Genomic DNA, 13609 nt, shown 5'->3' with positions numbered 1-13609 from the left:
GGGTCCTTAGGAAACCCACAAAAGGACACACGAGGTGGCTTCGTCTTGTTGTTGCTGCAATTTATTGCTTACAAATGCTCCCGTTAGTAAAAACCATTGTACAAACCAAACTAAACTACTACTATTCGCTTTCGCTTTCTCGATCGCACCGAACTCAACGGTTTTACTTACTGGCCGCTTGGCGCGCTGCTCGCACAGTGGACAACAAAATTGAGGCGAAGTGTCGAGACAGTTACTTTACTCTGTGAGCAGAAACACGTATATCGGTTATTAACGGCAGCCAATCAGGAGGCGCAGCCGCTCTGTTCCGAAATGCTTGTACACAATGAACCAAAGCTTCGTGAGGCGAATGTCACGTCTTTATTGTTATCTTTGGGATAGGGTTCAGTGTGTGTTTAATGTTTATTGTTTTGAAAGAAGTGGTTGTGTTATAATAGATTTGAGATCAAGTAGCTTAACATGTGCTGGATAATAGATACATAAAGTGGCGAGGAAGCAAGAGCTGAACAATCTTTCACTAGGACTCACATCTGGTTCTTGCAGGTAACAAAGAACTGTAGTTTACACATTGCTTTATGTTTATTTGGCACAGTTGTCATGGCATATGCGATAGAAATGTCACAATAGCTTATAGCACATTAGAAAAGGAAATGGCAGTGGGCGCACTTTGCTTGTAAAAACCATTACAGTTTTCTCCCACAGTGTAAATTTCTTAGGCTTAGAAACTGACATTGACTATGTTATATATGTTCTAAATATACTGAAAATATTTTCATGGTTCGTACAACACTGATAGTGAAATAGGTACATTATTAATTCTTCTAGTTACTTGCAAGGTGAACATAATGCAGGCACTCAATGTAGCCAAGCAGGTATGCCAGATTCATACTTCAGCACGACCCCATCAAATAATCAAGCTTACAAGGATGAGAGTTGTGGATAATAGTCAGATCGGGAAACTGGCCATGGCTGAAGGGAAACCACCAAGATGTATTCATGTTTACAACAAGAAAGGTGTAGGCACTATTGGTATGTATAAAGTATAGCCTGTACTGTAATGTTTATATGCTTAATGTATTGTTACTGCTCTTAAATGCTGTCTTATTAGTCTGAGAAAAGCCAGATGTATCAACTGAACAGGCTTTATTCTCGTTTACAAACCGAATCATAACTCCATCAACAGAAGAATGTGTTCTATTGGAATCTTTTATGACCTGTCGAAAGCTTCAACTGTGTCAGGTATCAGATTCTTTTAAGGAAGGCAGAGTTCTGTTGGTTGAGTGGGTCAGCAAGGATGAGGGTTAAATCCTACCTCAGTGACAAAAAACAGTTGGATATCAGAGATAGAACATGTGCATCGTCTCTGTTCATCTTTATTAAGTGCCTTCCAATGTGTACCAGCTTTGCGATGCATTTTGCACTTTTTGTGGATGACACAACTTATGCGTAACAAAGTGGTCACAATAATCCAGAGGAAATTGCAAATACTGTCTTTCCTAAGTTCTAAAGTGTTTTGATTTAGGTAAATGGACACACAATAAATGGGAAAGAGAAACCACAGTTCATTCATTTTCATGTGAACAAAAAAATTTTTGGCAGGTTAACATTAAGTGTGGTAGTCAAGAATTAATGAATGTGGCATCATATAATTTCCTGGGTGTACACATTGATCATATTTTTCACCTTAAAAAAAAAAAAACTTAGTTCAGTCCCTTATGTTGTCCATATAATTACTTACATTTGTGATACTGATGCTGTTAAAATGGCATACTTCACCTGTCTCCACTTACTATCTTACGCTGTTGTATTCTGTGGCAACCATCCACAGATAACAAATTTTCAACTCTCAAAACGATAATTAGTGATGTGCAGGGTTCACTGTGTATGTTCATGTAGAAACCTGTTTAGGTAATTATGAGTTCTATTATAAGAATCATTCTGTGCACAAATCAAACATCTCATATCAGAGGCACAATATGAGGAGAAATCTTGACCTAAACTCTTGAACTAAAGAACTTTAGTATTGTGTAGAAATAAGTGCTGTACAGAAGCACGAAATAAGAGCAGTACAGTAGCACAAGAATGCTCTCCCTCTTCAAATTAAATCTTCTGTCAGTGAACAACTGTATAAATGTACCTGCAGCTCTGCACCATCTGTGACAATACAATGCCCATGAACTTTGACTTTGGGAACAACCTGATTCTTGCACAATTTTTACTGCAACCCTCACAATTTATTTTATAAGAATAATTATTTAGTTAGTAGAACATATTAATTTACAATTAAGTATTTATAATCACATGTTGTTCTTTATGTTTACGAAGTTTGTATTTTCTTTTAAATATCTGTTAACCTGTGTTATTTGCTCATGTTACATACATTATTTTATTAGCACTATATTAATTATCTTCTTGAAGTACTGTTATTGGTCAGTTTCTTAATACATATTCTTCGTATGAATATTTGACATAACTTTTGTAAAATTTAACTTTTGATTTATTCTATGTCCAACTGAATCACTCGATAACTGCATACACGGTTTTGAATGTTCATTATCCCAGTAAATAACTTTTGAGTTTTTCATTGTTCCATATTAACTCTCTTTGGACAGAATTATGAATCAATCAACAAAAAATTAGAATCAAACAATGGAAAATCCAGGATGGAATGTAACAATATTATGAGAAGGAAAGTTGCTACTCACCATATAGCGGGGATGCTGAGTGGCAGATAGGCACAACAAAAAGACTTTCACAATTAAAACTTTTGTCCAATGGCCTTTGTCAACAATTGTCACAAACACGCACACATACTCACTCACACAAATGCATCCCTACATCAACATCTACATTTATACTCCGCAAGCCACCCAACGGTGTGTGGTGGAGGGCACTTTACGTGCCACTGTCATTACCTCCCTTTCCTGTTCCAGTAGCGTATGTTTCGCGGGAAGAACGACTGTCTGAAAGCCTCCTTGCGTGCTCTAATCTCTCTAATTTTACATTCGTGATCTCCTCTGGAGGTATAAGTAGGGGGAAGCAATATATTCGATACCTCATCCAGAAACGCACCCTCTCGAAACCTGGCGAGCAAGCTACACCGCGATGCAGAGCGCCTCTCTTGCAGAGTCTGCCACTTGAGTTTATTAAACATCTCCGTAACGCTATCACGGTTACCAAATAACCCTGTGACGTAACGCGCCGCTCTTCTTTGGATCTTCTCTATCTCCTCCGTCAACCCGATCTGGTACGGATCCCACACTGATGAGCAATACTCAAGTATAGGTCGAACGAGTGTTTTGTAAGCCACCTCCTTTGTTGATGGACTACATTTTCTAAGCACTCTCCCAATGAATCTCAACCTGGTACCCGCCTTACCAACAATTAATTTTATATGATCATTCCACTTCAAATCGTTCCGCACGCATACTCCCAGATATTTTACAGAAGTGACTGCTACCAGTGTTTGTTCCGCTATCATATAATCATACAATAAAGGATCCTTCTTTCTATGTATTCGCAATACATTACATTTGTCTATGTTCAGGGACAGTTGCCACTCCCTGCACCAAGTGCCTATCCGCTGCAGATCTTCCTGCATTTCGCTACAATTTTCTAACGCTGCAACTTCTCTGTATACTACAGCATCATCTGCGAAAAGCCGCATGGAACTTCCGACACTATCTACTAGGTCATTTATATATATTGTGAAAAGCAATGGTCCCATAACACTCGCCGGCCGGAGTGGCCGCGCGGTTAAAGGCGCTTCCGTCTGGAACCGCGCGACCGCTACGGTCGCAGGTTCGAATCCTGCCTCGGGCATGGATGTGTGTGATGTCCTTAGGTTAGTTAGGTTTAAGTAGTTCTAAGTTCTAGGGGACTTATGACCACAGCAGTTGAGTCCCATAGTGCTCAGAGCCATTTGAACCATAACACTCCCCTGTGGCACGCCAGAGGTTACTTTAACGTCTGTAGACGTCTCTCCATTGATAACAACATGCTGTGTTCTGTTTGCTAAAAACTCTTCAATCCAGCCACACAGCTGGTCTGATATTCCGTAGGCTCTTACTTTGTTTATCAGGCGACAGTGCGGAACTGTATCGAACGCCTTCCGGAAGTCAAGAAAAATAGCATCTACCTGGGAGCCTGTATGTAATATCTTCTGGGTCTCATGAACAAATAAAGCGAGTTGGGTCTCACACGATCGCTGTTTCCGGAATCCATGTTGATTCCTACATAGTAGATTCTGGGTTTCCAAAAAAGACATGATACTCGAGCAAAAAACATGTTCTAAAATTCTACAACAGATCGACGCCAGAGATACAGGTCTATAGTTTTGCGCATCTGCTCGACGACCCTTCTTGAAGACTGGGACTACCTGTGCTCTTTTCCAATCATTTGGAACCTTCCGTTCCTCTAGAGACTTGCGGTACACGGCTGTTAGAAGGGGGGGGGGGGCAAGTTTTTTCGCGTACTCTGTGTAGAATCGAATTGGTATCCCGTCAGGTCCAGTGGACTTTCCTCTGTTGAGTGATTCCAGTTGCTTTTCTATTCCTTGGACACTTATTTCGATGTCAGCCATTTTTTCGTTTGTGCGAGAATTAGAGAAGTAACTGCAGTGCGATCTTCCTCTGTGAAACAGCTTTGGAAAAAGGTGTTTAGTATTTCAGCTTTATGCGTGTCATCCTCTGTTTCAATGCCATCATCATCCCAGGGTGTCTGGATATGCTGTTTCGAGCCACTTACTGATTTAACGTAAGACCAGAACTTCCTAGGATTTTCTGTTAAGTCGGTACATAGAATTTTACTTTCGAATTCACTGAACGCTTCATGCATAGCCCTCCTTACGCTAACTTTGACATCGTTTAGCTTCTGTTTGTCTGAGAGGTTTTGGCTGCGTTCAAACTTGGAGTGAAGCTCTCTTTGCTTTCGCAGTAGTTTCCTAACTTTGTTGTTGTACCACGGTGGATTTTTCCCGTCCCTCACAGTTTTACTCGGCACGTACCTGTCTAAAACGCATTTTACGATTGCCTTGAACTTTTTCCATAAACACTCAACATTGTCAGTGTCGGAACATAAATTTTCGTTTTGATCTGTTAGGTAGTCTGAAATCTGCCTTCTATTACTCTTGCTAAACAGATAAACCTTCCTCCCTTTTTTTGTATTCCTATTAACTTCCATATTCAGGGATGCTGCAACGGCCTTACGATCACTGATTCCCTGTTCTGCACATACAGAGTCGAAAAGTTCGGGTCTGTTTGTTATCAGTAGGTCCAAGATGTTATCTCCACGAGTCGGTTCTCTGTTTAATTGCTCGAGGTAATTTTCGGATAGTGCACTCAGTATAACGTCACTCGATGCTCTGTCCCTACCATCCGTCCTAAACATCTGAGTGTCCCAGTCTATATCTGGTAAATTGAAATCTCCATCTAAGATTGATTTATGTGAAATGTATTCCAAATTTTCTCTCAGTTGTTCTGCCACTAATGCTGCTGAGTCGGGAGGTTGGTAAAAGGAGCCAATTATTAACCTAGCTCGGTTGTTGAGTGTAACCTCCACCCATAATAATTCACAGGAACTATCCACTTCTACTTCACTACAGGATAAACTACTACTAACAGCGACGAAAACTCCACCACCGGTTGCATGCAATCTATCCTTTCTAAACACCGTCTGTACCTTTGTAAAAATTTCGGCAGAATTTATCTCTGGCTTCAGCCAGCTTTCTGTACCTATAACGATTTCAGCTTCGGTGCTTTCTATCAGAGCTTGAAGTTCCGGTACTTTACCAACGCAGCTTCGACAGTTGACAATTACAATACCGATTGCTGCTTGGTCCCCGCATGTCCTGACTTTGCCCCGCACCCGTTGAGGCTGTTGCCCTTTCTGTAATTGCCCAAGGCCATCTAACCTAAAAAACCGCCCAGTCCACGCCACACAACCCCTGCTACCCGTGTAGCCGCTTGTTGCGTGTAGTGGACTCCTGACCTATCCAGCGGAACCCGAAACCCCACCACCCTATGGCGCAAGTCGAGGAATCTGCAGCCCACATGGTCGCAGAACCGTCTCAACCTCTGATTCAGACCCTCCACTCGGCTCTGTACCAAAGGTCCGCAGTCAGTCCTGTCGACGATGCTGCAGATGGTGAGCTCTGCTTTCATCCCGCTAGCGAGACTGGCAGTCTTCACCAAATCAGATAGCCGCCGGAAGCCAGAGAGGATTTCCTCCAATCCATAGCGACACACATCATTGGTGCCGACATGAGCGACCACCTGCAGATGGGTGCACCCTGTACCCTTCATGGCATCCGGAAGGACCCTTTCCACATCTGGAATGACTCCCCCCGGTATGCACACGGAGTGCACATTGGTTTTCTTCCCCTCTATTGCTACCATTTCCCTAAGGGGCCCCATTATGCGCCTGACGTTGGAGCTCCCAACTACCAGTAAGCCCACCCTCTGCGACCGCCCGGATCTTGCAGACTGAGGGGCAACCTCTGGAACAGGACAAGCAGCCATGTCAGGCCAAAGATCAGTATCAGCCTGAGACAGAGCCTGAAACCGGTTCGTCAGACAAACTGGAGAGGCCTTGCGTTCAGCCTTCCGGAATGTCTTTCGCCCCCTGCCACACCTTGAGACGACCTCCCACTCTACCACAGGTGAGGGATCAGCCTCAATGCGGGCAGTATCCCGGGCAACCACAGTCGTAGTCCGATCGGAGGATGCGTGGGACGAGCTGGCCGTCCCCGACAAACCCCCATCCGGACCCCCACAATGATGCCCATTGGCAACAGCCTCAAGCTGTGTGACCGAAGCCAACACTGCCTGAAGCTGGGAGCGAAGGGATGCCAACTCAGCCTGCATCCGAACACAGCAGTTGCAGTCCCTATCCATGCTAAAAACTGTTGTGCAAAGAACGTCTGAACTAATCTACAGAGAGCGCAAACAAATCGACAAAATTTAAACGGTTATTAAAATACAATATTGCCTAGTAAATGCAGTAATGCTGCTACTTGCGCACTGCTGACACACTGCTCGGCGGCGGAAGGAGACTACGCGATTTTACACTATTCAGGTACTAAAACGTGATGCTACAACTCTCAAATACTATAATACGCCTGAAATTTATGAATTAAACAATGCAAGTACCAAAAACATGCAAAGAAATTAAGAATTAAACTATGTAACAAATGAGTGAGCTAGGAGTATACGACTTGCTGCTGCAGCTGCTTATCCAACGGCGGCAGGGAGCACACTCATGACTGCAGTCTGAGGCAACTGAAACCACACTGTCATATTAGAATCGTTACATACATATTACATTAGGCATCTAAAGATATGGGTGAATTATATATTGGCTAGTGAATATTTACTCCTATGAAAGTACTTAAGAAGCTGAAACACATGACTTGTATAGTTATTATTTCTTAGGAAAGTCCAGAAAACAGTTCCTTCCTTTTTTTTTTTTCCTTCAATGCACAAATGAGCATTATATTCTTCTGGAAAACAATTGATAGACTACCTTTGCAGTTTGGCATTTTGCATCTGTCTCTCTTCTCCAACACAATTGGCCAATGACCAACATTGCCCTGGCAAACAATCAGTTGAGGAATTGGTTTAGGTGCGTGTCCTACTTTCTTCTTTATGTCTTTGTTCATTCTGCATAAGACATCGGCTATGTCAGCTTTGAACTGACAAAGTGGCCTGTGCTTATTTTTGGAGATCCCAATGGAGTCACTGTCCCTTCTGTAAAATGGCCATGCATTTACTACCACCATGTCAAGGAAGTGAAAAAACAGTTGCGTATAGTACTTCTTTGATCTGATGTTGATTCTGTATAGTGAAATGAGTGAATCTAATAGATGCACTCCTCCCATAAACCTGTTGTAGACGTACTGTAAATAATTGATGGACAATCAACTTCAGTTTTTGCTTTGGCCTTCCTACTCCATCATTTCACCTTACTTAGTGGTTGTGCAGCAGAAAATGTAGATGCAAGTACTACAGATCTTTTATCAAACCATATGGCACACATACACGTTGACCGTCAATATCTGCCTCCCATTCATCATATGCGCCACCTCTGGATCACGGGGTCCCCGGTTCGATTCCCGGCCAGGTCGAGGATTTTCTCCGCTCGGGGACTGGGTGTTTGTGTTGTCATCGTCATTCGGGAAATGCCGAGAATGGAATGGAAAGATTCGGACCTTGTACAGGTGCTGATGACCACAATGTTGAGTGCCCCACAAACCAACATCATCAACATCTCACCTTCTTTTCCCCCCCAAATCTTTGTCAGTTGCCACCACACGGCCAGGCAACCTGTTGGCTCTGACAGTCCCCAACCAAAAGATCTTCATGTGAGCAAGCTCTGAAAGGAGTGGTATTGTTGTAAACCAATTGTCAAAGTACAGCAAGTGGTTCCGTTGTCGGGGAATGACCTTGCAAAGGTGTAAAATGACATTGGCATTAGCCCCTAAATCTTGCATTCTGGCAAAGGGTAATGTTTCCCACAATACACTTCAGAAATGTACACAATTCCTTTCCAAACACACACTATATATAATTTATACCCCCATTTGTGAGGTTTATTTGGCATGTACTGTTTGAAGCTAGGCATTCCCTTGAACGGCACCATCTGCTCATCAACACATAGCATCCTATCAATATGTAGGTTGTTAAATTTTTTGAGCAGACTGTTTATTAGTGGCCTAAGCTTGAAAAGTGTGTCTTTGTTTGCACCTACATCAGGCATTTTGGTGTTGTCATTGAAATGGAGATTGGACTTTATATCTTCCCACCTCTCTCGACTCATCACACCTGACAAGCAAGAAACACTAACAAGGCGAGGCCGCCAATTGTGAAATTCAGATTCGATTCATACTGCGCATAATAAAAGCTCATGGCCAGAGGTGTAATGTGGCAAAGCACCAAGATGCACTTCTCGGCCGTTGTTGAGAAAATCGACATTTAACTGTCGCTGCGCTGCTGCTGCGGTGAAATACTCTCTACGATTAATAATTTTCTACAGCGTCATGGCGCAGCGGTAAGCGCTTGGGTTCGTAATCCGAAGGTCGCGGATCGAATCCCGCACTATGCAACTTTTTTTTTAATTATTTGTTTTTTTTGTAATTCAAATGTATACACACACACACATTATATATAATTCCCGGCAATCAGTTGCAACAATTATGCATATAATAAGTTGTTGAAAGCCCGCATCTTGTGGTCGTGCGGTAGCGTTCTCGCTTCCCACGCCCGGGTTCCCGGGTTCGATTCCCGGCGGGGTCAGGGATTTTCTCTGCCTCGTGATGGCTGGGTGTTGTGTGCTGTCCTTAGGTTAGTTAGGTTTAAGTAGTTCTAAGTTCTAGGGGACTTATGACCACAGCAGTTGAGTCCCATAGTGCTCAGAGCCATTTGAACCATAAGTTGTTGAAAGAAGACGTAGAAACGATATTCCGAAACGAATACGTATATTGTAAGTCAAACGTTCGAATTAGAATAGAGACCTCACGAACACAAATTTGCTGTGGCAGGTATGAAATATAAACTCCGTTACTCGCTCGCTGCACTTGAAGGACAGATGTTGAATGGGCCGAAACGAGCCGCCGCATAACAGCGTAGTTGCCTGCTAACTTCGAAAGAAGGTAGATGCGGTCCCTAGCGCAACTTATAACATCGTCGAAAATCAGTGCGTACGTGAGAGCTTTGGTACATCCTGTTAAACAAACGGAAAAATGGAGACGGCACAATTGGAGAGCGATCCGGGCCCTTCGCATGAAAGTAATGTGATCGAAGAAGATTCTATACACAGTGAAGTGGCGAAACAACTATTGAAAGATGCGTTGGTGTATTTTGAAAGCCTCCTTCGTAACAGTAATCGCATCGCAGCAGAACCGTCATCATCAATCAACGAAGAAGCCATGGTAATTGGGGAAGAAATGTTCCAGAATACGCTGCAAATGCTCGCCGAAAAAACCCTCGTTCATGATGAGGAGCTGATAGACATTAATGAAATCGACGATAATAATGCCTACGAAGTCGTTGAAACAAGTCCCATTGCCAAAGAATCATCAGACGAATACGAGCCGGACGAGAAGAAAAAAAAGGGTACGATTATATTTCTCTGGACTACAAAATTAGAGCTGTAAATCTGGCCAAAGAACATCCAGGCTGGAGTCTCAAAACTCTACAAAAAAAAGGGGTGCTCTCGTTTGACAAATATGGGCTATTTATCCAGGTGGGAAGAGCAAATCAAACGTGGCGGTAGCAAATTTGATATATATTGTACCATCGATTCATGGGTGCATGATCGCTTCGTAGAAGCTCGATAAAACTTCCAGCAAGTTACTACCAGAAACCTGCAGCAGTGGGCCTTGGGCGCTGCAAGTCAGTTCCCAGATTTCAACTTCAAAGCTTCAAAAACATGGGTCACCGAATTTAAAAAGAAGCATGGTATTCGGCAACGGAAAATCACAAAATTTGTTTCCCGGAAAGAGACGGCTACCCAAGATGAAATTTTGGCCGCAGCGGACACATTTTGGATCCAGACACGAACGTTGATAACTAACTTCGACAAAGATTTCGTAATTAATACTGATCAAACAGGTACGTAAAGAGCTGTTCACAAATGTCATATGACATGATGATAGAATATGATAATCTGATATATGATTGACAACACAGATTTCGTATATTTCTTATATAAACTATATTTTTATATTTTGTTTGTTAGGGTGCCAGTACCAGTCCACGTTCAACAGAACTCTCGCCGAAAAAGGGTCAAAGGCTGTCCTGGTAACCCGACACGACATGAACAAGGTGACGCATTCGTATACGGCACAATATTCAATCACGATGTCTGGACGAGTCTTGCCTCTTGTTTTCGTATGCCTCCAAGAGTCCACAGGTACGTTTGGACCCAGAGTACAGAAGACAGTCGATGAGTACGCCAAGAAGTATACCAACGTTGTTATTACATCCTCCAAATCCGGTAAACTAACAACGGGTTTGTTCATGGACTTCTTGCGTAATGCTTTGCAACCATACGTACAAAAGAAAGAGTTTCTCCTTCTGATCGACTCTTGGAGTGGGCAAACGAACTCGGCGTTATACGATGAGACGTTCCAGGACGATAAGAAGTTACCAACGTGCACTATAAAAGTCATTCCTCCAAAGTGCGCTCCTCTCGTCCAACCGTGTGACGTTTATTTTTACCGGCAGGTAAAAAATTTGATCAAGCGCCTTCAAAATTGTGCTTTTTTAATCGAGCGAAACCGTGACATCAACTCCAGAGACGATTGTATAAAAATCCAATCCATTGTCCACCACCAATTCTCCGATTTTTGCCGATATGATACGATACGCGTGGTATGCATCAAACCTGACGAACGATAGAACAATTTTTCAGAATGTCAATCAGGTGTGTTTCCCAACAGGTAATTTAAAAAACAATTGTCCTTGTAAAAACGCATCGTTTATCAGATGTGCTCGATGTCGTGCTGTTTTCTGTTTTCCATGTTTCTATGATAACTATCACTCTGGTTTGTGCGATACTCCAGCTACTTCTGGTCACTAATTGTTCATGATGTGCGAGTGTATACCGAACTTTTCAATAAATTGTATCCACTTGAATATTATTTGTGATATTGTGTTTCATTTCAAGTATTATTTTTCCACGACAAACGACTTTCAACAACTTATTATATGCATAATTGTTGCAACTGATTGCCGGGAATTATAATAATGTGTGTGTGTGTACATTTGAATTACAAAAAAACAAATTATAAAAAAAAGTTGCATAGCGCAGGATTCGATCCGGCGACCCTCTGGATTACGAACCCGAGCGCTTACCGCTACGCCATGACGCTGTAGAAAATTATTAATCGTAGAGAGTATTTCAGCGCAGCGACAGTTAAATGTCGATTTTCTCAACAACGGCTGAGAAGTGCATCTTGGTGCTTTGCCACATTACACCTCTGGCCATGAGCTTTTATTATGCGCAGTATGAATCGAATCTGAATTTCACAATTGGCGGCCTCCCCTTGTAAATGAAGGAGACCAACATAATTGAGTATGTGGTACCCTAACAAGTGACATATAGAATTCTGTCCCTATATATGAGGGTTAGTGTTCAAATGGGAAAGCAGTGACTGATAAGGGGGTGAGACAGGGTTGTCTAGACCCCGATGTTATTCAGTCTGTACATTGAGCAAGCAGTAAAGGAAACCAAAGAGAAAATTGAAGTAGGAGCTAAAGTTCAGATGGAAGAAACAAAAACTTTGAGGTCTGTCGATGACATTGTAATTCTGTCAGAGTGAGCAAAGGACTTGGATGAGCATTTGAATGGAGTGGACAGTGTCTTGAAAGAAGATTATAAGACGAACACCAGTAAAGCAAAACGAAGACAATGGAATGCACTCAAATTAAATTGGTGATGCTGAGGGAATTAGATTAGGATATGAGTCACTTAACCTATTAACTTACTAATATTTTTCCCTATAATCAACCCTACATTACTATTTAAATTTATGAAACTCAGCATATTTTGTCTTGCACACTTTTCTTAAAATTAATTTTTTTGACAGGCATTCTTTATATAGCCTATCTTAAAATTTATTGAAGTGATGAACAGTGAAGATAATACTGTTTCAGAAGTTTTTGTTGGTGTCGGTATACTCGAAAACATTTAGGCACATGCAGTGCCACTAGACATTTCTCACACTCGTATCATGTGTCACTTTTCTTCTTCCTTGCTTTGCACACAACATAATTTCTGGAGGTTGTTTTCTTGGTGAGATTTTGATGAGATTGGGGCAGGCAGATAAACCCAACAAAATGTGTCCAATTTACTGCCTGCAGTCTAACTGGGGAAATTCCAGATTAGGTCCATCCACATCTACAGTAGAATGAGATTTTCACTCTGCAGCAGTGTGTGTGCTGATATGAAACTTCCTGGCAGGTTAAATCTGTGTTCCAAACTCGGGACCTTTCCTTTCGTGGGGAAGTGCTCTACCATCTGAGCTACCCAAGCACGACTCCTGCCCCATCGTCACAGCTGCACTTTTGCCAGTACCTCGCCTCCTACATTTCAAACTTTACAGAAACTCTGCTGCGAACTAGCACTCCTGAAAGAAAGGATATTGTGGAGACATTGCTTAGCCACAGGCTGGGGAGGTACTGGCAGAAGTGAAGCTGTGAGGAAAGGGCATGAGCCGTGCTTGGGTAGCTCAGATGGTAGAGCACTTGCCCGCGAAAGGGAAAGGTCCCGAGTTCGAGTCTCGGTCCGGCACACAGTTTTAATCTGCCAGGAAGTTTCATATCTAGGGTAGTCTGACAGAGTGATGTCTGCTCTATTGTTGACTTCTGCTCTATTGTGTCCTCAGCCAGCTGAATTGTAAACTGATTGAAATTAGATTTTTTGCCCTGTACATTGTTTAGAAGGACATATTAATTGAAAATCCCAATACTGATCAGGTAAAAGAAAATTTTCTTACGTCCTTTGGCACATCTTCTCATGAGAGGGAAAGATGACAACTGCTGGTCCTGTCTGACAACTGCATTCAATGAATTGTTGTATTGTGCAATTTCTTGGAGTTTCTGTACTGAGG

General features: G+C 42.4%; 1 protein-coding gene across 1 annotated transcript in view; it reads left to right on the top strand.

Annotated features, from left to right (window-relative positions):
- The first annotated feature begins 351 nt into the window (after positions 1–351).
- LOC126194833 (39S ribosomal protein L14, mitochondrial) overlaps positions 352–13609 on the top strand; it is a 40702-nt gene continuing 27444 nt past the window's right edge. The window contains exons 1-2 of the mRNA XM_049933169.1: positions 352–543; positions 826–1029. Coding sequence (XP_049789126.1) covers positions 846–1029 — 184 coding nt within the window. The 5' untranslated portion in view covers positions 352–543; positions 826–845. The remainder of the gene's footprint in view (positions 544–825; positions 1030–13609) is intronic.

This window comes from Schistocerca nitens, chromosome 7, assembly GCF_023898315.1.
Source record: "Schistocerca nitens isolate TAMUIC-IGC-003100 chromosome 7, iqSchNite1.1, whole genome shotgun sequence".
NCBI lineage: Eukaryota > Metazoa > Arthropoda > Insecta > Orthoptera > Acrididae > Schistocerca > Schistocerca nitens.
Note: the sequence above shows the minus strand (reverse complement) of the source record. Positions and strands in the feature narration are given on the sequence as shown.